Source organism: Salarias fasciatus, chromosome 6 (genome assembly GCF_902148845.1).
Source record: "Salarias fasciatus chromosome 6, fSalaFa1.1, whole genome shotgun sequence".
Classification (NCBI taxonomy): Eukaryota; Metazoa; Chordata; class Actinopteri; order Blenniiformes; family Blenniidae; genus Salarias; species Salarias fasciatus.
This window is the reverse complement of record NC_043750.1, coordinates 30,924,946-30,951,493: the sequence shown is the minus strand read 5'-3', so window position 1 is coordinate 30,951,493 and position 26,548 is coordinate 30,924,946. Positions and strand designations below refer to the sequence as shown.

General features: G+C 44.1%; 1 protein-coding gene across 9 annotated transcripts in view; it reads right to left on the bottom strand.

Moving 5' to 3' along the window:
• The window catches only part of sh3pxd2aa (SH3 and PX domains 2Aa), a 69,931-nt gene that overhangs the window by 25,028 nt on the left and 18,355 nt on the right, over positions 1-26,548 (bottom strand). For 4 of the 9 annotated variants that reach the window (XM_030095258.1, XM_030095254.1, XM_030095255.1 and 1 more), the window contains exons 3-7: positions 25,079-25,154; positions 14,822-14,898; positions 11,548-11,639; positions 5,283-5,308; positions 1,994-2,038 (exon numbers count right to left, since the gene is read on the bottom strand). In XM_030095258.1, the coding sequence (XP_029951118.1) occupies positions 1,994-2,038; positions 5,283-5,308; positions 11,548-11,639; positions 14,822-14,898; positions 25,079-25,154 (316 nt within the window). Of the gene's footprint in view, positions 1-1,993; positions 2,039-5,282; positions 5,360-8,107; positions 8,116-11,547; positions 11,640-14,821; positions 14,899-25,078; positions 25,155-26,548 lie in introns of those variants that run through there. The other 5 variants (XM_030095259.1, XM_030095256.1, XM_030095263.1 and 2 more) reach the window with 2 other exon arrangements.

Sequence of the window (26,548 nt, the reverse complement as noted above, 5' to 3'; positions counted from 1 at the left end):
CCGGCCGTGCTCCCATTCAGACTTCACTCGCTCAGAGAGATGGCCATTCTCAACAGGTTTTAAAATCAGCTCCGTTTTAAATACTTTAATGCGTTTGTCACAGTTTAAACACGTCAACGGGGCAGCCACATCTGCACTTAAAAGAAGAATTTCCTTCATGGCTCTTGGACGTTGTTCCAGGTAATGAAATACAGAACTTGACAACAGTTACTGGTTATTTTATGAATTCAAAATTAAAATACACTAGGCACGTGTGAAAGGAACTGTTGCAGTTCCTTTAATAAACTCCTGCTTACAAGAGGAAAAACGTCCATCGCTACTTGGACCAGTTTTGCTATAGTGGAGGGTCTGTGCTGAGGAGTTCCCCAAACAAGACGCCAGAGGTCGCAGAAAAAGTGCAACAGAGCCGCTGTCTCCCTCTGAGTCCACTGCTAGATTTCAGCATCAGCCAAAATTGTTTACTCAACAGTTGCTATTTTGCTAAACTCTTGGTTACTGCAGGAGGTAACACATTAACCCTGAACCGACTCCTGACAGCACCATGGAGGGTGTCCTGCCACATGGGACATTAGCATCAGCTACCACCAACAGTAGCTTTGATTAGCATTAACATGGCGCGTATTAGAATGTTATGTATTGATCATTAATCGGCAGAAGACTGATCAGTGTAGCAAGCAGACGGTGGAAGGTACAGCATGCAGCATGATGCTAATAGCATGCAAAACACAATGCAAAACATAAATGAATAAAGCAGCACAGATATCACCAACGCAGTTACGTTGATGTGTTGACAAACTGCTGAAAAAAACTCTGAAAGCTAAGCTAACTCTGCCGAAGTCCTGCATGTCGAACAGTAAGTCGTGCAACCAAGTTGGATTCGAGCAGCTTGAATAAAAACAAGACTCAGTCTGGAGCTTCCACACAGTGATTAAAACATAATTAAGTGTCACCGCATGTCGAGTAAACTGTCAGCGAGCGGTGGGAAAATGCTCGTGGCTCCACTTCCCAAGGCCGCTCTCCGTCACTCTGTGGCATCGATCTTCCAGCAGGAAACACAGAAACTGGGAACATATTGTGAAGGATGCGAGCGGCCGGCACTCAGGGAGCCATCAAAGCCATCCATCCATCCGTCCATTTTCAACCGCTTATCCGCGGGCTGTCAAAGCCAGGCCGAGGTAATAAAGCAGCTATTTAAAGACTTCAGTGATGGAGGCCACGCCTCAGAGAGACATCCCGTAGACCTGTTACTTACTGCTGGTTTCCTGACTGCAGGAGATCTGAAAGGCTTCTCTTTGAAGCATTCACGACCAATTTATCTTGTGCATGCACTAATTGTTTAGTGCACACCATGCTTCATTTCAAATGCTACTACTGAGCGTGTTTTCACAACCTGATATAGCCAGAGGAAAAAGAAAAACACTCAGTGCATATGAACTACATGTAAACTCAGAGTTGAACCGGGAGTTCATTTAATGTGAGGCAACAGTGCTAACCATTGTCAATTAGCTGCCGTTTCTAATTTGTCCACTGGAGGTCGCACTGTTTCAGTATCAGTAAAGGACAGAATACAACTGTGTGCTAAAGGCCATTTAGCTCGGTGTTAGCAAAGTAGCATTAGCATCGAAGCTGCAGTGCTAAAGTTCTGGTGATGGGACAGAAACCGTCTCACTCACCGAGCAGCGGTGCGAAGCCGACCACACAATTGCACAGTAATGATAGCATGCAGGAGTAAACCGTGACAACAAATTAGGAATTCAGGTGCAGGATGAAATTGAAATGACCAGGATGTTAGAACAGCAGCACGACAACAAGTCGATGGAAGATTTTTTTTTTTTTTTTTTTTTTCAGCAGCGACACCAAAGACTAAATGGACGGACGGGTGGATGGAGATGTGAGCAGGTTAGAGCTGAGTTTGCATGCAGAGCAGGCAGCTGCAGACAGAGCCAGACACAAAAACAGACCCAGAACCAGAGACAGAGACAGACTCAGCTACCTGAGGCCTCTTTCCTCGGACTGTCTGTAAAGCCGTACATCCACACTGCAGACAGAGAAGAAGAGGGAAGAAGCAGAAACATTATTCAGTTTGACAGCATGCAGAAGCAACAGAACCACAGCTCCACCCAAAACACACACAACTACACACACACACAACCCTGCTAATGCTAATGCGGCTAACACTTTAGAGATAATGCCCCTCGGACTCCTGACTGAGGCCACTAAAGTGCGTCTGAGGTCAGCCGGTCTTCATGACTCCAGCCTCCCTTCATCTCCTCACGTGTCCTTCAGTCTGGACCTCCAGGAGCGTCTAAGATGGTCTCTTCCAAAGCTCTCCTCCTCCTTCTCCCCCTCCCCAAAAACAAGCTCCGGACCAGGAAATGAGAGGCCGTGCATCAGAGCAGACAGCAGAGGAGCCGAGCCAGGAGCTTTTTCCTAGAAGACAAACTCATATTTCAGAGTAACTGGAGCAGCCCTGAACCAGGAGGACCAGGAACAACGGCACCGAAACCGACCCACTGAAGCAGCGTCGATAATATTGATCCTACAGGATGGATCCATTGGTTGAGTGGACCGCTGAGCCACCCTGTCACTGACAGATGTCACAGGGAGAACATGGAAACTGAGGAAGCGCTTCTGCTTCTGGTCCATGACTCTCCTCCACACTCACTCACGTGAGAGGCAATAAAAACCAAATACCGCAACGGTGTCCCCCTCAACCCACCAACCACCCAGCAGCTTTACCCTGGAGGGAGAGCGGGTGCTGGAGATGGTGGGGGTGTAAGCTCAGGAGGGCTGGGGGCAACCGGGGTCAAATCCTGCACGGATGATTACCCAACAAGGCGCTGTCAGAGGGGCAACATCTGAATGATATTAGCTCTCTCTCTCTCTCTCTCTCTCTCTCTCTCTCACACACACACACACACACACACACAAAAGATTCTTCTCCAACCTGAGGTTTGGGACATCCAGCGATAAAACAGGGAACTGGAGATTGGTCTACTCTGACGAGAATTCTTTCTATTACATTTGGAAATTTAAAATGAAAAATTCTACAAACTATGTAATAAAAAGTTTGAATATATTTACAAAAACTGTATGTTGCATTCAAGAAATGAAAAAAAAATGAAATTAATTACATCTAATTTGGGGATTTATCCTTTTCACCCATTATAGCTAAGTTAGCCACATTAGCTAATGTAGTTATTTAGCCAATCTCAGGGGGATGTAAAGAAAAAGAAAGGGAACCAGTGGGGATAATATGCAATAAAAGCAAATAGATTTTAAAATATAATTTTGACATGGTTCAACTGTTTGCTTCTGTCTTAAAAATACGTCAACCGCAGGTTTTAAAACGTACTTGCCTGACGAGATGAAAGCTGCAGACGTAAAAAACGACTCAGAATGCGTTTCCTTGAGGCTCTCTTGAATTATCTACCATCTCTACGTCTACGTGCGGCTGCAGCAGTGAAGCTCTCAGTCAGGACGCTCAATGATAGAGCCACACTGTCGGGATCGCGGCGACTGATAACAAATTACAGGTAAACCGCTATCGATTCCAGGCGGGAAGCAGCCGACGGCGACGCTAACAATGTCAGAGCTGCAGGCCCGTGCTAACTACCATCGACGCGCCGTTTAGCAAGAGGAGGAGGAGGAGGAGAGGACACCACAGACGGAGGAGTTTCTGTCTCAGCGGGACACTAACGGAGCGGAGATAAAATGATTTGTGTGCACGGGGACACGTTAGCATTGACGAGCAGCTTCGATCGTCCTCCCTGTGAAGGACGGTCACCTCCAACCGAACCCTCGACCCGCCGCTCAACGATGCTGATGCTAGCTGAAGTCAGAGGAAGACGCTGTCGTCAGAGGGACGCAGGACGGGGGAAAGACTGTAACAAGACGCTGAAGCGGTCATATCGCCAGCCTGGAGGATGCTAATTAGCGCCGACAGCTTTACACATACGTAAACACACAAGCTGCCTCCTTCGACTACAGCTACGCTTGTAAAAACACACACACACACACAGTCCAAAGTCCTGACCTCTGACCCCGTCAGGACCCGACTCCACTTTCAGATAAACAAAGCAAAACCATCGTGTTACATACTGCTACATCCCCTCACTGTCATTCTGTGACTTCTTTAAAGCCTTTTTGTTAAATGCCTCACAACTGTACTTCTTCCTACGTTTGACTGAAATATTAGAATAAAAATCCACTTTCTGACGGATCTGTAAGCAGCTCACTGTAGCTTTGACTGAATCAATGTCTTTTAGGTAGATTTTAGCTTTGATCCTATTTAAAAAAAAACCTCTTGGATGGAAGAGTTCTTTGGTAGTTTGTCAACTCAAATATGAATCAGATCCTGACAACAGCAAACAAAAATGATAATTTCAGAAAAATTAATAGAAAAAATAATTTTAGAGCTAAAATAAAAAGTCTTTGTGGGAAAACTTATGTGTTTTTATTTCACTGCACATCAGAGAAATGAGTTCGGAGGTTTGAATCCGAATGCCTGCTATGATTCTTATCAAAACTCTGACGTGAAGCACGTTACTGAGGAAACAGTAGAGTCTGAGTGGAAGTCCATCCCTGTGGAGGGTTTTAGCCTCTCTAGCCATCTTAGCGGCTTTCGGCTGCTTAGCTTCACGTGAGCCGCTCGTATAATGTACATTCTGTCATTTTAAGGTGGACTAAGGGAGAAGCCCTCAGTCCACCTTAAATCAGTGTAACTATGTTGAAAATTATAAAAACAACGAGGTGGAATTTTGATATTTTTTCGTGTTTCCCTTTGTTATTTTCATGACATTTTTCAATCCCATTCCTCTTAAAACATTGAATTTGTTTATTTAAATGTTATCATCCATCCATTCATCTGTCACTGATTTTTCTTGCCTGTTATTTGGAGCTCTATATCTATTTATTCGTATTTTTACAATCCAAATATTTCAGTATTTTGCACATTTTTTGAAAACTTCATTTTACCGCCACACAGTGTAATTCTAGTTCATTGAATTTTCTAATTAATAATTAAATGAAGACGAATTAACACATTTTTAAGTTAAAAAAATAATGTTTGTCTCTTGAGGGACCTTTAAAAATGCTTTTTCCACAGAATCTACAGTTTCTTGTTTCATAAAAGCTTTAAAGTCTTAAAATATATTTCAGCCAGGATTTAGTATTTAAAAATGTTCAACAATGGTTAAAAAATAGAATAAGTAACACACAGCAGGCAGAAAGTCCACAGGAGGTAACACACACACAAACACACACAGGTGGAGGAGACTCACCTGACTTGCGTTTGGATCCATAATCCCTGAAGGAAAAGCAGCAGAAGAGAGACATGTTAGTGACGGCCGCGGGAACGCTGCGTGTGCACGCAGACACTTCGCATGGCTCGGCTGCACCGACCGAGGATGGACGGAGAGGGAGGGAGGGGCAACGAGGGGGGGAAGAGTTGGAGGAGGAGGAGGAGGAGGAGGAGGAGGAAGAGGAGGTAGCTCTGGCTGTCTGAGGTCGCTGCAACAGGCACTGATGAGTCATGTGACCTAAGACGGAGTGCGCTCCTCCTCCTCCTCCTCCTCCTCCTCCTCCTCCTCCTCCGTCGTCCTGTCTGATGGAGTCTAATGGGATTAAAAGGCAGCAGCTGTAGATCAGATTGGGGGTCGATAATGACTCTGTAAGGAAGAAGCCACACAGACGGACGGCCTGTCTGCCCCCCGACCTCCCCCCCGACCAGCATATCCCTCTGACCATCCTGTTACAATCAGACTGTCACTTAACACACACACACACACACACACACACACACACACACACACACACACACACACACACACACACACAATTTTTCATCTTAAAATGTGATTTTTTTTTTGCAATTATTTTGATCTCACAGTTATTTTACTGTCACAGAATTTTTAAATTTAATAATTGACTTTTATTTTTACCAGTTTCATTTTTATTGCCATTTCAATGCTTCACCTTTGCACTTAATCTTTTCAAATATTCTGTGTTGAACAGTTACTTTTACTGTTAATCTTAACACAATATGTCTATTCTAAAACAATGGAGGGCCTTTAATTTTACACCATGTCAGGACACCTCCCTGATGGGGCCCCTAACTTGTTGCCTTCCAAATGGAGGGGGTCCGACACCCTGCAGGTCGCTCTCTCCAGACTAATCAATGAAAAAATTATAGAAACCTTGTAATTTAGACAATACTATCAGCATGTCAGTAAACCCCTAACAAGCCCCCTTCTGTCAAGAAGCCAGAAAGGGGCAGGAACTCAACAATGAAACCCCCTTAATGGGGCCCTCTACTTTTCTCTGTCATGAAGCTCGAAGGAGTCCAACAGACAAGCTGACATGGGTTCATATCAATGACAAACAGTGTGGCGCCCCCTGCAGGAGCTCCACTGAACCTGGTCCTGCCTCACACTGTGAATGCTGGCGAGCTAACGAAGAGACGCGGCCGCCTCGACTGCAGGGACTGCAGGTCCCATTGTTCAATTCTGAGTGTGAAAGAAGCCTTTGTACGAGCTGTCCACCACAGAGTGTGTGTGTATGTGAGAATACAGAATACATTTCATTGTCATCACAGAGGGATGGGAGGGGGTGGGGCTTCACTCGCAGGGTGGGGTGTATCATCAGACCACTGGCAGAGTGGATGTGTCTCAGTGGAAAGTATGCTGAGGAGAGTTAAAGCCCCAGGCAGACATGTGTGATGGTCCCGCCCAGATCTTCACAATGTTTCACACGGTTGGAGTTTGCATGTTCTCCCTGTGTGAGGCTCTACAGAAGTAACAGAAACACTCTATGAACGGGTTTCTTTCAGCATTTGTGTGACGTCAGACTGACACTTCCCGCCTACAGTGCAAGCGCTAGCTTTAGCATTAGCAGTGTTTAGAAGTAGCTCCATATCAACTTTCATTACATTTTGGCTACATCACTTATTTCAAAACCAGATTAACTGTTGTTACCGATATTAGCAAATTGTGCTAGCATGTAGATCAAGGAAGCAGTAGAAACAAGGAGCAAGTTGCAGCATGCAAGGCAAATCAAGGTAGCAAGCATTCATAATGCCCAGTAAATAGCAGACAATTGCAAAATACCTGTATAGCATGTAGCAAGTATGCACAGCATGTGACAAGTAGAACTGTCAATTAAGAACTAGCAAGTTGTAGTAGCATGTAGCGAGCAGTAGGAACAATTAGGAAAAGTGAGCAAATAGTAGCATATAGCAAGTAAAAGTGACAATAAGCAGGTCTCGGTAGCATGTAGCATTTAGCAGTTGTCAGTAGCATGCAGCAAGCAGTAGTAACGATTAGCAAGTTGAAGAAACAAGTTGCATTAAGGAGAAGCAAGAAGTATTATAGCATAAACCAACTACAAACTATTAGTATGTACTGTATGAGCAGTGTGTAGCAAGTATTAGTTTTAAGTAGAAGGTATGTGACCCGGTTTACATGGTCACATACACAAGACTAATGTGGTAATGGCACAAAGCCGATTATTTTCAGCTCACATGTAAACGGGTTCTCTGATGGAATGATGACCATACAGAACAATTCTAACACAAGCCATGAAAGGAAAGCACAGTCCAACCTCTCATTATCATCCATTCATGTGTTTGCAAGTTCAGACTCAAAGTGTTTAGGATTTAACAAGGATTTAGGCCATTTGTGGAAACACTTGTTTAGCTCCTCTGGTGAAAAAAGCCCGCCGACAGTTTTTAAGCCAGGATTTCTGCCTGGGGCAACAAACAGATGGGACCAAAAATTCATGAAGTCAGCACAGGTGGAAATGTGCAGAATCCTCTGTAAATGAAGGAGAAAGAAAGTGTTTGAAAGCAATGTTCCAGTCTTAAGCTCACCACAATTTGATATCGCTGGATATCCACTGTGTCAAGTGAAAAAGCTAAACGGCAAAAGGATGTACACAGAGTGCAGGACCCGGATGTGACGGTGGTGGACAGGGGTGAGCTCTGTCTGCTGGAGAACAGCATGAAAACTACTTCACTAAAAGGAAATGTGATGCTACTCCTGTAGAAAAGTACCAAGGGGTAGCAGTATGAAGAACTGGCAGCAAGTAGCAAGGTGCAACAAGAAGTAACAAGACGCACACACAATAAAAAAGACTAGCTGTAAAAAGGAAAAAGTATCAGAAAGTAGCAAGAACAAATAGCAAGAAGCAGTAGCAAGCAGCAACAGGAAATGGTAGTTGTAACTTGTAGTAGTAGAAAGTAGCTACCTCTAGTAAACAATTGTAGCAAGAAATTATAAACACAGTTGCAAAATGTAGCAAATAATAGCACACAACTGAGGCAGCTAATAAGTAATGGTGTAAGTAGTAATGGTATTAGTAACTGGAAGTTAGGTGTAATAGCTAATTAGAATATAAATTAACCAGGTCTGAGTAAAACATTACTTGAGTACACATTTATTATGTTAGCGAAGAAGCTAGTGCTAATCATGGAATGAGGACATCTCAGTGGGAGCCCACCAAGCTATTTTTATCTTTATTTTCAGAGTCCTGGGTTTGGAGGCATCTGTAAAGCATTAGGCTTATAAAGGAGGGGGGGGGGAGGAGAGAAGGGTGGGGGTGCAGAATCACAGGGTCCAGGGTGGAAATGGTGACCTGAAATCAAAAGTGTTCCCTGGAGGCTACAGCTCGGTTCCTCTGTCTCCTCACAGGAGGACGGCCATGTGTGGAGAACACAGAGAACACGGTGTTTAATGAACCTCCAGGCCTTGTGTTTTTAAAGAAACGCTCGGCTAGCTTTAGCGAGGGGAGTTTCCGACAAGTTGAAGAGGAAAAACATGAGACGTGGAGACAGATGTGGGCTACTTGTTTAAAGATGGATGCTCACGTTACGTTTGTGTGGGACGCTCCTCTGACTGAACTGGGATTATGTTGTTTCCTGAAGAGTGACCAAAATGAGGCTTGTTTTAAGCCTCTTAAAGAAAAGCACTCACTCTGATTAAAATGAAGATGCTGCTCGGTTTGTGTCCACAGGACAAAGACAAGCCTTCAGTTCTGTTCTCTGAAATGGCTTCAACTCATTCTTCTGTTGAATGCTAAATTCAGGATCATGCTCATGTTGTGTTGTGTTGCTGTAGGACTGAGTTAGCTCGGAAGGAATTATTTAGGGATTTAGTAACTGTGAAGACAAGAACTTAGGTAATGGTGTATTAGCAGGCAATCATAACGCAAGTAAACATAATATCCTGTAGCATTAGTGAATAGAAACAACATTTATTTGAAAGCAGGTGTGCTGATATTGTTATTGTAGAAACGTTTATGAGCATTATTATTTCCCTCGACTCGCAGTGCTGTAAAAGATGAACTCATTAGCATTATCCCACATCACAGCTAATCAATGTGTTTACAGGCATTAGCATAATGGAAGTAAGCTAATGACTCTCAGTGGCATCCTGCTGAGCAACCCTGAAACACCCGCATATAAACACATGCTCAGATCGTTCGCACACGCACACGCACACGCACACGCACACGCACACACACACTCACAGACATACTTCTGTTAGCTTTAGCATTAGACATAGCATCTTATAGGTACGCTAACCTCATTAATTCTAAGCAAACGTTGGCAGCTTAATGTGTTTCTCCATGTAGACATGGTGAAGACAGGCTAATGAAGATAAAGATGAGCATGAGAACGACGACGAAAACTGATTTTAGAGACTTTGAATGTGGATATTGGCCTGGGTTTCTGCTGGTGTTTTCACCCATAACCATCTCTGATGTTTACAGAGAAAAATGAAAGCTATCCAGCGAGCAGCAGGTCCGAAGGGAATGGGATTCAAACCTTCTCGCGTCTTGTTACAAGCTTTCTGGTCAAAAGACTGTGAAGCAGCTCGGCAGGTTTCACACTCTCTGTGTGTCAGGAAACATTCACCAGGATGCTGATAGAGCCACAGAGCTTTGATTTCTTTCTCTTTGCACCATGCACGCAAAGACTCTCTCCATCCTGTGGCTCAACAGTAGTAAAAAAAAAAAAAAAAAAAAACCTCCAATTCAGAGCAGCTGATTGCATCTGAGCTGAGGTTCCTCCACCAGCAGACAGGGGGCAGTAGAGCATTGATCCCTGCTGTGTGGCAGCATGAGGCTCCTTCACATCAGGGGACATTCAATGTTTTCATCACCACTGGCAGCCTGTTTCTGACCGCCGCCTTTTCTTCAAGGAAATGTTTCCCAAGTAATACGAGCACGACTTGCTAAACTACCTGCTGCAGGCTACGACCACTTGCTAAATGCTACTACTAATTGATAATTCTAAGTATGAATTGCTACATGCTATTACAACTAGTAGTAGTCATTATAAAAACTGTCAACACCCCCGCTGTAAACCTTTTCCACACACACACACACACACACACACACACACACACACACACACTCAATTTAAGACTTTAAATCAATGTCCAATCTCATTCCTGACTCCTTTTCCCCTCCCCCAACACCCTGATTCAGTTCCATTTGACTGATGCATTATGGGTAGCCCATCCAATCTCGCCTTGACACAAGAGCAGTCTTCGCTTGGGTCGTGAGATCTCACCCCCTCTCGTCAAAAGTGGACTATTCTCAGTTTCCTTGACATTTCAAATGAGCAAACATAACATCCTGTGAGAGTTTGAATAGGAATAAGACTGAGCTGAACTGCGGAGCTCTGCAGGGTTAGGTGTTAGGACCCCTGTTCTTCCTGATCACTAAAGTTACAGATGCTCCAATGACCTGAGCGTTCATTCAGTTTCTCAGTAATCATGCACGTATTCCATTTTTGGGGTTTCAAATGAAGACTTTCTCGGTTGGCTTCGGCGCCGTTCTGCGTCACACGTTACTGACGCCTCGCCACGTGCTCGGCTTCGTCTCCCGACAGCAAAATGAATGCCGTCTCTTTATGCACTCACATACTGGGAGCGGAGAGGAGGAGGGAGGGTGATGGAAGGGCGCAAGTCAACTGAGAAAAAGAGCGCAAACGAGAGGCGAGGACGCAGGTGAGACGGAGAGCGGGCGAAAGCCGTCTCATCAAAGAGCGACTGTGTCGGCGGCGCCGCTGGCAACCTTGAGCCATCTCGTCAATTAAACATATTCATGACAGAGAGTTTAGATACAAAGAATTAAAGGAGGGGGAGGAAGAGTGGAGCAGACAGAGGCCACTGAGAGAGGATAGAAAAACACAGACACAGAGACAAAAGAAGTGGTCTGCAGCTTCCTCCGTGCACACGCAAACATCACAGAGGATTCCAGAATAAAACGCTTTCTATTTGAGTCAAATTCATTTCAGAGTTCAGCTTATGATCCAGTCATGATATTAAAGTAAAATGTATTTTTCCTTAAACAATGTTATATTTTATTCATATTGATTTAAGGAATACATAGTAATAACTGGTTTATTATAAATGAATTATCACTTTTAACGTTACATTAAGTCAATTTATTCAGGGGCAAGTAAAAACCTCTTTCACATTTCATACCACGCTCAATCAGGACTGCACAGACAGAATGAAAGCATGTGTGTGTGACACTCACTCCACGGGGGGGTTGACGTCCTCCGCCTTCGTCTCGAAGAAGCGCAGCACCTCTTCGCTCTGAGAAATCTGAGGCGGGAGTCGCACCAACGCCTGCAGAGAGGGTGGGGGGGGGCATAGTAAGCGTAATCCCTTTAAATGCATATAGTTTGCTCAAAAGTTCAAAAGTATTGGCACAAATAGAGAATATATGAATGTTAAACTGAGAATTGCTCTTTTCATGAGATTTAAGCTCTTACACATAGCCTAGCATGCACGTTATCTCTAATTTACAGGAGCGGGCATGATTAGCAATGGAACCTGAAGACGGTGCTAAAATCCACCACAGCAAATCAGAAGTGGCTGATCTTTCAAAATAAAACTACAATCACACCTCCACCTAATAGTTACATTACATTACATCTGAAGAGGGCCGGTTTACATCACTACGATCTCAAGTGAAGACTAGGGATGCACGATATAGCAGCGATATCGTCCAATGGTAGTCATTTTTTTAAGCATATCAGTAGTCAATATTTATTTTCACCTCGTTACCACATTGTGTGCATCATAAATTATTGGATTTCAGTGAAAACTTTGGTGAAACTCCAAAACTTTTGCTGCTTTCTGGGTGTCCGGTCACACAAGTCACTGAAAACACAACCTTTCAAGGTGGAACTTTTTAAAAAGGCTGGGGCTCTGTTATTGTGGAAACTGGTGAAAACGAAAAGGAGCTACAAAAAAGGAGGGAAAAAAAGAGACAGATAACTTATGTGAAAAGAAAACAAGAAAAAGCTAAAACTACTCCAACAACAGGAAGCACGTGGCAGTTGTAAATAGCTACATGGCCAAAGTGGGAAAATCCAAGAAAAAAAAAAAAAAAAAAAAGGAAATATCTATCACTAAAGTTAAAAATGTAATATATCAAAATTATACTGGTGACACTTAATGAATGCAACCTCAGTTTTTGTACAGATTGCTATTTTTCAGTGTTTTTTTTCACTTAATTTTAGATAATTAACATGTTTTGCAGTCAAACAAAATTTTATTTGTGGAAAATCCTGAAAACGTCTGTTTTCGTCGTAAAGGTTGCAGACCCCTGCTCTATAACAGTGTCTCCAGCGAGCACTGAAACACTTTATGACTGAACTGAAGCACCTCCAGGTCTGAGTCTACGCTTGTCACATGGAAATACTGCAGGGTTGTGGTGAGGAAGGAGCCGAGGTGAAAGACAAATCTGTCTATTAACCGCCCGCTCGTTAACTTTGGCTCGTGACCCAATAAACGAGGCCGTGGATACAAACGGCTGGAATGATTTTCTCAGGGGGGCTTCAGCCCTCACCCTTCCTGAAAGAGTGACGAGCTTCATTATCCAGAGAGGATTCAAAGTCAAGCTGTGATTCCAGCTTCGGTTTCTGTCAGAGGTTTCCCAAGGACGACCAATGGGCCTTTGGCTAAAATCCACCACTCTCAGTTCGCGTTGCTAACTCCGACAACTCGGACAGCAACGTTTACGGTTTACCATTTAAGTTCCCCAGGCAGATGCTGGGTTTGGTTTTACATCGGTGAGCTCAGAGATGTCTCTAGAGCTGCTTCTGATGTTCAGGCTGTTTTTGCAAATGGCAGAGCGAAGAGAGAAGCCTCATCTTGACATCTATCATCGCTCCAAAATCAAAGTTCATAAGATAAGCTCGTCGGCCAGCTTCGGGAAGCTCAACGCTGCTAGCGTAATGTGACTGGTATTGCTAAGATGATACAAGACATTGCCTTGGAACAAGTGTAAGCCACACAGCTTAGTGCTTATCCTTTTGGGATACCTGGTATCATCACTGCATGCACCCCAGGCACAACGCTTGACCAGGCACGTCTGGGATCCTCCGAAAAAATAAAAGGACAGCAGGACGAAGAGAACGATAAATACCACGTCTGTATTCATGCCCACTTTTCTCCACATCCAGCCAGGAGCAGTAAAATCAAAGAGCAGGTCCGGCAGCTCGCTTCCTGCATGTTTATGGAGTGAAGCTGCGGCACAGCCAGAGAGACCATCTAATGTCTGTCTCGCCATCTATATTTAATGATCGCATCGGCTCCAACCAAAGGCGTAGCTCGTGCACAGCGCCGGGGTGCCGGCCCGTGAACACACACAACAACACACCTTCACCTTTCATTTAAGTGGCCGTGGTCTGAGCGGACACCGTATTTCATTCATCGGGTTCCTGTATTATTCAGAGCGGCTGAAATGTCGACTCGGCTCGCAAACGAGCCGCCACAGCTGGCCGCAATCTCCAGAGAGCCGGTCCAATGGTCGGAGCGGGTAATTGTTCTTCCTCTCTGCTGTTTGCCTCACAAACAGGATGCAGGAAGTAAACAACGAGTCAACTGTAAACATTACGGCACTTCGGGTCGTTTGGATAATGCAGAGGAAGATTCTGCAGACGGACGGATCGGGTTCATTTAGCTTCTCAAACTCTGAGCCGATGCCGAGGCTAGCGGCGCATCTCCATGAGTGTCTGAACAGAGACAAACATACGAATGTGCTGCAGGCCAAGAGGAAGGAAGGGAGGAAGGAAGGAGTGGAAGGGAGGGAGGGAGGAGGGCAAAGTCTACCAATCTGTGATGGAATTAAAAACACTAAAAAGAACAGGAACAGGAAGTGATAAAGCAAGTGCAGAGTTAACAAAAGCCAACATTTGTCTCCACCGAAATGAAGGGATGAGAAGACTGAAAAGATGGAGGTTGTATGTCATGTAGAGTTATATAACTTTGATGCTCTACTGGCTCAACCTCTAAACCGACTCTGGAAACAGAAGCATATTACAAATTCACACTCCAGCATTCACACTCCAGCCGATGCAGTACCAAATCTTCATCAGTACATTTCATTTGTAGGATAATAATCTCTGCTTCCTGAAGCAGATAAGGGGACTGAAACCTTTGAACAAACTGAAGCTGCTCCAAACAAACTGAAGGGGCTTGAGACCAGACAGATGCTGCTGTGGGGAAACGCCATGTCTTATTTTTCAAGCATTCTCTAAAATGAGCCTTTTTTTTATGTTAGTGTGTCTAAATAGTTCTTAGTAGAGCATCTTCCTCCCACTAATGAGCGCTGCTAACACGAACAAATACACAGCTATACAATCATTATTAATACCACAAGGACTTCCACTTAAATGGACTCAGAACTCTCCATCTCATGTGAAAAGACAGCAGGGATCATGACCTCCGACCCCCGACAGGCCCTAGTGGGCTCCCCAGGGGGGAACAGAAGGATGTTTACAGTCAGGCCGCTTGATTACCCTGCAGTAGTCATCGATGAAACGCAGGCGCTTCATGGCCACGTCTCGCACATGACTTCTCCGGAACAGGATTTTGCCTGGAGGGGGAGGAGAGGGAAAAGAAACAAAAAAATCAAAATGGAGGGAAGAGGTGAGGGAGAACAGATGACTGACAGAATGAAAGAGGAGAGAACAGCCGGGGATATAAGCATGCTTACAGCTACACGTGCCAACAATGCCACAGAGACTCACTTGATAACCCCACCATGTAACACTAATGGCGTGTTTCCACTGGCCTTACTCTGCGCGGCTCGACTCCACCCCACTTTACTCAACTCGACTCTACTCGGTCTGGTTCTGTCTCCACCGGCCTTGTTTGGAAACCCATCAGTGGGCGGGGAAATCAGACGGTAAACACTCCGCCCCTCAGTGGATGTAAACAAGCGAAATGGAGGACACAGGCCGTCATGTTTGTTTTTGCTGTTTTGCAGTTTTTCGTTGTAAGAAGAGAGTCATAAAATGTTACAAACAGCGAAAAATAAAGTGAAAGAAAAGTAGGGAAGAGTCTGGGAGGCCCTGCAGCAGAATCAAGCCCAAGATGAGACGTGAAGAGCTGTGAGGAGACGACAGCTCCGAAGTTTGTGCTTTAAATCATTTTATTTGCGTTATTCTAATGATTAGGTTGCGATGTGCGAAGAGTCCTTCAAGCAGTACAGTCAGTGCATTAGCTTATTAGCAATTAGCATTAGCTTCAGTAGTTAAACAGCATTTCTGTTTTGTCCTGTTGTCAGCGACTCAGAGGAGTTTTAAATGCTGAGAGCAAATTTCAGATCCACGGTTGAACATCCATTCAGTGCACACAAACCCAGGAAAAGTAACAAGAATTTAACCATTAAATTAATAGCCCCTCTTCACTGATTAGCATTTCTGTTCCATTAGAAGGATCCAGGTTCTCAACAGCATTCCCTACATCAACTAGTCATTAAACTATAAGCAGGCTGGAACAAACAAAGGGAACTATTAATATTTTAAACCAAATGAGAAACATTAACTATTGGGGGACTGTTTGGGGGACTGGTGACATTTTAAGGTGTTAAGGAGATTACAATTTTAAATTTCATTATTTTAGATAATATTTGCGGACGTTAGTACTTTGTGCCTGCCTTTGGCAAGGCGCAAAGATTACTATCCTAGGCAGCCACATTGCAGGTTTACATTTTATTAATACTGCTTATTCTTCTGACGCAAAAACTTTGCCGCGTAAACGTGTGTAAATTCCGGGAATGGTGTGCTATGACTTTTGTTGGCGTTACGGTGAAAAATTGCCGAGAAAATTGCCAAAAACCTTCAATTTTTTCCTATTCATTTCCCATAGACTTTTTCCGAAAATCACAAAAAATTAATCCTCGAACAACTACACGGGGATTTGCCACACTTTCACGTAAAAATGTCATTTTTGTACCAAAACGTAGGCATTTTTGTCCTCTACGCAGATGTGAAAACCTCATTCGAATATCTTTTACCAAATTTAAATGGTCAGCCTTTAAGTACAGAGAGTGCATCAGCCGTTTTTGGGAGTTTACAATGGGTGTGTATGGTAGAAGCTAGAGCGTGCATATTTAATTTAGAGTGCGGGAGGCTTTGGATTTCAACCAAAAAATAAATTCTATTCTCGTCCCTCCGGCCACATTTCTAGCTCAATCTGGACAATTACCCCTCAAAATGTAGGGACTTTTCTTGTGACACATACAATTGAGTCACTTTGTCTCTATCTCAAACGGTTCTCTCTCCAGCTGCATTTGTTTAAGGAGAGTGCAGGATTTTCTCCCATCCGCTCCAATGCATTTTGGAGACGCCTGAATCCAAACGTCACTCATGTTCCCACACTCGGTGTGGCTGAATGGAAGATCCTACAGACATGACATTTTCACCATAAATCCACGAAAGGCTTGTCGCTCACACTGTAAAAATTTTTTTTTTCAATTTCGCCTCTCGGCCCCCGAGAAACGACATTTCTTCAACCATGCGCACTGCATGAAAAAAGTGCTGATTCACTGTCATGGCTGGTGACTGCGGCTCGTTTACATGGCAACAGCTGCGCAGCTGGCTGCTCTCAGCTCAGAGCAGGAATATGGAGTAGCTATACGAACACACACACACACACACACACACACACACACACACACACACACACACACAGACACGGCAGAGGTTGCAGGCACAAAGCCACAATTTCCGTGGGAATTGTCTAGTTGTATTAATAATAGTGCCAGTAGTAGTCATGATAACTCATTAATATCTATTGAAAAGTCCAAATGACATCTTTATTTTTATGTAATTTCATTGCATATACTCTGTTTCTTTCAGAGATTCTGTACTATCAGGAGTGGCTGGATGCAGGCCTGTTGTCTGGACCCACATCTGAGCTGCAGTGGAGGATGCACTGGAGGAAAATAATGATTGCTGATTTAAGTTCACTCAATTTTGCCCTTTGTGTTTTTTCAACCTGTCATTCAATAAATTTGTTGTGCTTCTGTAGATCTGTTGTTTCCATACATGATCCACAATGTTTTACGTAACAATTTGGTCATATTGTTTAAAACAGCAGAGAGTAAACCAAGCTTAAATAAAAACTTTATTGATAGTTAATATCAACTACAACTCCACAACAAAAACAAATCCAGTTATGTTAATGCTTCTCATGGTTCCCAGCCTCCTCCGTGTTGAGCAGGTCCTGTTGGAACCCAGAATGGCCTGAATGAAAGCAGCATGGCGTCACTCTCTTCCTTCCTGCTCCCTGGATTCTCCAGCATCACCGAGGAGCAGTTCAGATGTTCGTCTCGCTGGATCCGGTTCTGCCTCTGATGCTCAAGATCCTCAGAAAGGATTTCTGGCAGGAGAGCAGAGACGTCTGGTTGGAACACGGTCCTGTTTCTCTGGCCTAAACAAACAGAGTGATGGGAACTGATATTAAATGTTGTTCAATCCCTCATCATCTTCTAGTTGTGATGGTTTTGTGTAACTACTTAAAATTGCACACTCAACATATCCCATTACTGCATTTATACAGGTGTGTGACTTAAAAAATATATAAATATGCAGAGAGACTCAGATGAGCCTTCACATTTTGATTGAGAGATTTGTCTTGATATCAGTGTTTGTTACTGAATAGCAACTGCATTTCCCCCTGTGCAATTTAGAAAATATATGTCCATGCATTTATAAAGCTGTATGTAGAAACAGTCGGAAGGAAACCTACGGTACTGAGCAACGCGTGAAAACCTACCCGGGTTGCTGTAAAGCAGGCTGATGGAAACGCCCACAAGCGGGGTCGAGCGGAGTCGAGCCGAGTAGAGTACGGGAGGTGGAAACACGCCATTAGTGTTGCCAGCAGATGTCGCTGAAAAAGAGATGTCATAACAGGGCAGAGCCTACAGAAAAGAGGCCCCAGCTGACCTTCTAACACACACACAAACCTTTGGTTGCCATGGTTACGGTTGCTATGCTGCAGATTCCACGGCAGCTTTGATGTGGACATGAAAGGTGTTCATGTCACTAGCAAGCCAGTTAAAACAGTCCGTAGAGTGAGTTTGAGTGGCTTTTAAGCCCGTCTGAGCGTGTGAACAGATGTTAAATTTCAAGATGAGTACAGTGCCCAAAACAAGCGTTTTCCCATCTACTTCAGTTCCGAAACGACAGGGAATGTATCAGCCACTCAGGACTATGAAATACTGGAATCGGGAGCAAACGGCTGAAGATAAACGTGCATACGGAATCCACCAACAAAAGGTTATGAACACTAAAAGTGTGGTGGACACGTCGGAACCCAAGACGTTCCATCTGAGGGACCAGAATGCACGTTACCCACGAGAAGAGTCTAACAAGCAGCTGGGGAAGGGAAAAGTGAGTGCCAGACCCAAGAAGGACTTCGTTAATTATCATCCGATTCGGCCTGTCATGACCCATGTGGTGGAGAGGCCCATGTACGAGATGAAGAATCAAAAACAGCAGAAGAAATTGGCTTCAGTCAAGACGACAATCGACAACATGCCACCTGCGTTCTACCCGAAGAGCTCTCAGAAGGACTTCTTAAATGAAAATCTAACTGGTCCCGTCGTGAGTAATGTGGTGGAGAAACACATGCAAGTTGCTAAGGATCAAATACGCCTGAAGAGGCTGGCTTCAGTTAAGGCGACAGGAGACAGCAAACCACCTGCATACTTCCCGAAGAGGTCCAAGAATGCCCGCCTCTCCAGTCAGGAAGCACGCACAACGCAGAACAAACCCTGAAAAGGCCTAGGGGTTTTCTACGATGGAGAACAGGGGCAAAATGCATCACAGCTAGAAAAAAACAGGTTCAAGTATACAAACAATGCATATAGCTCAAACCCAAATCTAAATTAGGTAAAAAAAAGATCAGGGGTCTCGAACTCCAAGTCCTCGAGGGCCGCACACCTGCATGTTCTCCATGTCTCCCTGCTTCAACACAGCTGATTGCAATGAGGCTCGCTATCAGGCTTCCTGCTGAACTTGGTGACGAACCTTCATGAGATTCAGGTGTGTTGAAGCAGGGAGACATGGAAAACATGCAGGTTTGCGGCCCACCAGGACTGGAGTTTGAGACACCTGATGTAGGTGATGCAAATTAGAAAAAAAAAAAACAAAAAAAAAACAGACAGTGCCTCTGAAATGGCAGACTGGGGTCATAACCGTGACCCGGTTATGGATAAGCGGTTGAAAATGGATGAATAGATGGAAACAGAAAAACCAGAACCAAAGAAAAAAAAAAAGGGGGGGGGGGGGGGGGGGGGGGGGGGGGCAGACGGGACGGGATGGGAAAGAAACCAGACTCAGACAGGGATGGACTGACAGGACGGACCTGCACCTAGCAGAAACAGGAACGGGACAGGACAGAACTGCACGCCGGCAGCAAACAGGAACTGGGATGGGTGATGCAAATTAAAAAAAAAAAACAGACAGTGCTTCTGGAAGGGCACACCGGGGTGGTGACCGTGACCCGGTTCTGGATAAGTGGTTGAAAATGGATGGATAGATGGAAACAGAAAACAAAGCAAAACCAAAAAAAAAAAAAAGAAAGGAGGGGGCAGACGGGACAGGAAAGAAACCAGACTCAGACGGGGATGGAATGACGGGACGGACCTGCACCTCGCAGAAACAGGAACGGGACAGGGCAGACCTGCACGCCAGCAGCAAACAGGAACTGGGACGGGTGATGCAAATTAAACAAAAAAACAGACAGTGCTTCTGGAAGGGCACACCGGGGTGGTGACCGTGACCCGGTTCTGGATAAGTGGTTGAAAATGGATGGATAGATGGAAACAGAAAACAAAGCAAAACCAAAAAAAGAAGGGGAGACACCTGACGGGACAGAAACCAGACTCAGACGGGGATGGAAGGACGGGACGGACCTGCACCTAGCAGAAACAGGAAAGGGATAGGACAGAACTGCACGCCGGCAGCAAACAGGAACTGGATCGGAACTCCTCCCTCCCCAAAGGCCATCCAGGCGAAATACAAAAAGTCATTTATTACCTCCGCCAGGAGGTTATGTAATCATGTCGGTTTGTTGGTTGGTTGGTTGGTTGGTTTGTTAGCAAGATCTCGGAAAAAGTAATGCACAGATTGCAATGAAACTTTGTGGAAAGGTGGGTCTTGGGCTAACTTAGAATTGATTACATTTTGGTGATGAGCCGGATCACTGTCTGGATCCAGGAATTTTTTAAAGATTCTTTATCATTGAGAGATAGGGAGTCTTTCACATGGTTGGGCAGGCCCACCGACAGGGGGCGACAAACGCCTGGTTCACACAGGACGCGCCACTTCTGATGCAGAAGTGGGAAGCGCTGCGCACCGACTGTCACATCAGCGCCCATGTTAACGTTTCTGACGGTTCATACAGGAGACGCGGGGACCGCTGCGTGCGTAGCGGCTCGCGCCGTGGAGCGCAGCCGCCCCGCTCCTCTCTATTTTCTCCGCGAGCTGCGCGCCGTGCACCGCCAGTTGTAAAGTTATACACAGCAGATCGCACCACACAGGAAGTCGGGAACGGAAAATACGAGAGAATCCGGTCAATTTTCAAATTACAGAATAACAAATTATGTTGCTTTTTGGTTTTCCTTTTCAGATAAACACACACACAGGGAGAGAGCGCGACAGGGCAACAGAGGCACCGCACGCTACAGCGCTCCGCTCCGATCACACCCCCGATCACAATGTTTGATTATATATGGTTGTTGCTGACTGATTTGAGCTGTGGCGGAGATCTGCGCTCTCTGAGTGCCAATTTCTAGTTTCCATAAGAACTCAGGAACACAGCTGGTGCAGGCCAGGACACACAGACAGACAAGGAACCAACACGACACACCAGGAGAGCCAGGCTTAAATAGGGGAGAACACAGGTGCCACACATTAGGGCGGTGACGAGGCAGGAGAACATGAGGGCAGGTGACTAGACAGGAGAACAAGAGGGCAGACAAACACCAAACCGGACCCAAGCGCCCCCACGTGGCCGCAGGGGCACAGGGTGTGACACCCAAATTAATATCCATCCATCCATCCATCCATCCATTTTCTACCACTTATCCAAATTAATGAAAAAATTATAGCAAAATAACAAATTAACAAAATAACAAAATAACAAAATTATGAAAAAACAAAATTCTAACAAAACAAAATTCTAAAAAAACTTGTCTGACGAGTCATGAATAGACACACAAAACATCTCTAGGTCAAGACAAAACTGTATGTCTTCTCAAAAGAAGAACAAAGGAAAACCATTTGATGTTTCCACAGATGTCAGACGTGGGCCGTCTCCACAGGGAACACCGAGGAGAGCTACAACAGGGTCGGGATCCAGGGTTTGGTTTAAAATTTTTGACAGTCTGGAAGACATCCTTCCAGAATCTTTGGAGTTGAGAACATAGCTAGTACAAATGAATCTGAGTGGCATCTTCACTTTTGCATGTGTGACAGGTAGGACTTATACTTTGGTAGCATTTAGATAGTTTAGCCTTTGACGTGAGTCCTGTGGACCAGCTTAAATTGCAGAAGACAGTGTTTTGCACGCACTGAAGATTTATGTATTGACATGAGAGCAGACTCACAGATTTCATTCGATATCAGTCCTAAGTCCCCCCCCCCCCAAGCAGTCTAAAAGTCTAATTTTGTCCAGAGCTGTCCAATTTTGTACAACATTGACATGTTACTGTATAATTTAGAAAAAGCACCTGTGGACAAAGGGTTAGAGGACAGAAAGGTGTCAAACTAGTTGGTGGCAGGTTTTAGAGAAAAGCAGCATAAGACTGATTTGATATTTTGCCTGACCTAAAGGTGTTAAAAAAAAGTGTGATTTCGGAAGGCCATATCACCCAGATACTGTAGTTTATCAAAAGAGTCAAAGCAGTTATCAATAAACAGGTCTCATTTAATGTCTTTCTCATGCCATGTCTGAAATTTGAGTCAATTAGTGAGAGGGTAAACAGATGGTTAAAAGCCACTTTGGCTTAGAAGTGAGAAGTATGTGTGGCCCCAGGCCTTACTAAACTGGATCCGCACCTTAACAGAATGGTGTACAACCAGATTACACAATAGCTTAGGTGGGGGACAGCTCAGTGGTGAGACCAGGAGTGCTGGGAGAGAGACGCTATGCATGATTTGAGCTGCATCAATGTCCAGTCTGGGCAGTTACGCTGAAAGTAGAATTGGGTCCAAAAGGCAATAAATACACTGAATATTAGCAGTCCAATAATAATGACACAAGTTGGTTAACCCCATGAGTCCATTTTGTCAGAGTCTTTGGAGTAAAGCCTTATTTATTCTAGGTCTCCTGCCCTGCCATACACATGAAGACACCACTGAATCTAAAGAGTCAAAAAAAAGGTTTTCGGAATTAGTAGCAGGACACATTGAAATAAATATGTAAATTTGGGCAACATATTCATTTTTATGGAGTTTATTCTACCAGCAAGGGGACAACATGAGAGATGATATTTTGATCTGATTCAGTGAAGCAACAAAATTCTCTTTGAAAAGGTTTTTGACGTGCCATGTGATTACCACTCCCAGGGAGGGGAATTGTCTCTCCTCAACCTGAAGCTGCATGTCACAGTACAAACCAAATGCTGGTTTATTAACTGAAAACAATTCACTTTCATGCATAGTAATTTTGTACGTTGGTGAGTACCAATAAAGTTGGTCTAAAGTAGGCCCCCACTGATCTTGGGCCTAGGACCATCTCTTTGGTTTTGTGAGCATTCAGGGTGAGATGGTGAGCATCACACCATTGTGCTCTATTTCAGAAAAACAGGCTGATATGTTTGAATCTTTGTGCAGAAGGCCGACACAACCCTGCGGAGCACCTGTGCCGATTGGTTTACTCAATCACACGCTTCAGTTTTACAGATGTAAACTAACACAATGTCAGTGTAGCGTGTCAGCCTTCCTATGACGAAAGGCATTTATCATAATTAACATCAGTCTGTAATTCAGGCATTTTATTTCGGCCAGCAGAGAAGGCCTTGCAGGCCCTGACGGCCCACCACTGATAAAAGCATGTGCTCGAGATGAACAGAACACACTGAAATGAGTTGATGCTAATAGGCTGAGGTAGATCATGGAACGTGTTTTACAACGTCGAAAAACATTTGTGTTGTTTATGATTGTATCTCAGTCTTCAGCAGTGATGCTGCTGTTGTTGTGGTCAGAGACATTTCCTCAGCTAAACCCTCACAGCTTCAGTGTGGGACATTTCTGCATCTCTTCTGTTGCTTACGGAGCCCCGGACATGACATGGTAAAAAAAAAAATTTAATTGTGGCCACGAATTACTAATTCGTTCCCTCGAAATAATTAAATTGTGCGCACGAATTACTAATTCGTTCCCACAAATTAGTTATATCATTCATATACTGAACAGTTCAGTAAAGTTGGCAGCATATTGACAGATACGGACTTTCAGTCTCAATAACTCTTTAACAAAATGTCAGTAAAATACAAAGGGCGCTGCATCCCATCGTTGTGACGTGGACGATATGCTACAAGTTCATTTTTATTAAAAATATCTGTCTATCAAGCAGCAGAAACAATATTGATTTCAATCAGCACCCAGCAGTGCTGCAGGCTTCAGGGACCGTCTACAATTTACAAGACGCAGCAACAGTGAAGACAAATAGCTCAAAAAAAAAAAAAACAAAAAAAAAAAACCAACAACTAAAACAACAACAACAAAAAAACGTAATACCACCACTGGGATTTACTACAGTGTCACCATAATCGCTACAACCTTCATTTGTCTCCTATCAAATTTATTGGATATGGTATTTGTCTTCACTGTTGCAGCGTCTTGTAAATTGTAGACGGTCCCTTAACCCCGCAGCACTTTCTGCTGCTTGATAGACAGATACTTTTAATAAAAATGAGCTTGCAGCATATCGTCCACCTCACAACGATGGGATGCAGGCGCCCTTTGTATGTTACTGACATTTTGTTAAAGAGTTATTGAGACTGAAAGTCCGTATCTGTCAATATGCTGCCAACTTTACTGAACTGTTCAGTATATGAATGATATAACTAATTCGTGGGAACGAATTAGTAATTCGTGGCCACAATTTAATTTTTTTTTTTTTTCTTTTACCATGTCATGTCCGGGGCTCCGTAGTTGCTCTTTAAAACTTTACTGCTGAAAATCACTTCTGTTGAGTTTTAGTAATCAGTGTGTGAGTCATATATCAGGTTGTTGACCTACTGGGATAAGAAAACAAGTATACACGAGTGTGCGCGCACACACACACACACACACACACACACACACACACACACACACACACACACACACAAACACTGTCTGTGATTAGTAGAATCACTGTCAGCCTTTTTGCCGCGGACATCTAGCTGCCAAAAACATGGCCATCAATCACGGCCTCCACTGTGTGTGTGTGTGTGTGTGTGTGTGTGTGTGTGTGTGTGTGTGTGTGTGTGTGTGTGTGTGTTAGCATAACCAAATGAGCAAATTCATGCATAATCATCACCTGAGTCAGATTCAAGAAACAAACAGTGCACAGACGCACAGGCATGAAAACACAGCTGAGATCTGAAAGTCACACATAGTGCTTCATCAGCAGCAGCAGCACACACACACACACACACACACACACACACACACACACACACACACACACACACACACACACACAGCTGGAGTTGAGTGCACCCATGCATCATTAATGTGTGAGGCCGTTGCGGCGGGGCAGCAGACGGTTACCTGGGAGAAAGGGGATGATCCTCTTCTTGGGGTCTTTCTGCCCTCCCTCGATGGGGAACTTGTCGAGAATCTGCATCTGTGGAAACACAACGTACACCAGAAAGGCTCAGCTTCAAGGTTCCGTCATCCTTTTCAATGGAAAATGCAAAACTCTGGTTGCATTTTGGTGTGCATTTAAGTGACAGTGTTCAGAGACGGTGAAAACGAAACTTTTTTGGAAACAGCTCTGTATACTACCGTATTGGCCCGAATACAGTACGACTCTGATTATAAGACGAGCCCTATTTTTTAAATATCATTTTGTGAAAATAAAAATATGTTGAAGACAATAAGGTTACTCATAAAATAACTTTTTATTGTACATTATTCTAAACCCAAAAACTCACAACAGAGATAACGTTTCACGTGATTTAAAGGTGCTGTAGGCAGGATTTTGCTCGTCAATGCTAATTATTCTGCGTTTTCTTTGGATTAAATGTTAGAGTACCCATTGATAATCCTTTAGGAGTGTAGCATAAGTGCACTACCGCGAGGGCGCAGCGTTTCCATCTGTCTCTGTTCTGAGCTGAAAAGGAATCTCGACAGCTCCAGGTATGTTTGACCAATCAGAAGAGCCCCTGAGGCTCTAACCGTGATTGGTCGAGGGGCGTTCGTCGCACGTTCTTGTGGGAGGGGCTTAACTTGCGTAAGGGCATGATGTCAGAGAAAACAGGACAGGATTGGTTTTGCTGGGTTTCAAATCGCCATCTTAGATGGGTCAAATCGCCATCTTACTTAGGTAACCCTAAGCAAGATGGCGGAGATGCGGAATCCTGCCTACAGCACCTTTAAGATTAAAAAAGAATATTGCAGTATTAAATAAAAAATATATTCTCTTTCTCAAAATAAGAAACAATAAGCAACAATTAAGTACCTTTATAACCATCAAATTCAAGTTCGATTCAACTTCATGAACATTAATAATTCAGCCCTCCGTGAATGTTGGATTCAGTTTGGCATGTAGAGTACAGTTCTTCAGAAAGAAAGCAGGAGATTTCAGCTGGTCTGAGCGTTTATTACTTTCTCCTGAAGGCACTGTAAAACTGAAACAAACCAGATATACATATAAGTGAAAATATACACAAGATGTATCACAGCATACATCACTGTCTAAAATAGGGTTGCCAACTCCCAGAGACTGAAATAAGGGACGCCTCTCGGGGGCAGATGAAAAAAACTGGGTTTTTGGGGGGGGTCAAAACGCATATATAACAGCATTTTGCCACAGTTATACCTAATACAGACTATTAAAACACATTAGGCTACTGCATTACACTTACAGTAACAAGATGATAACTCATGATCAGCTTGATCAGTTTGTATTTGAGGCACACAGTGAGACAGTTATCATTCAAGTATCATCCATCATCATGGACAACAGCTCTCAGCCACTGCACCGGACGGTAGAGGAGCTCAGCAGCTCCTTCAGTG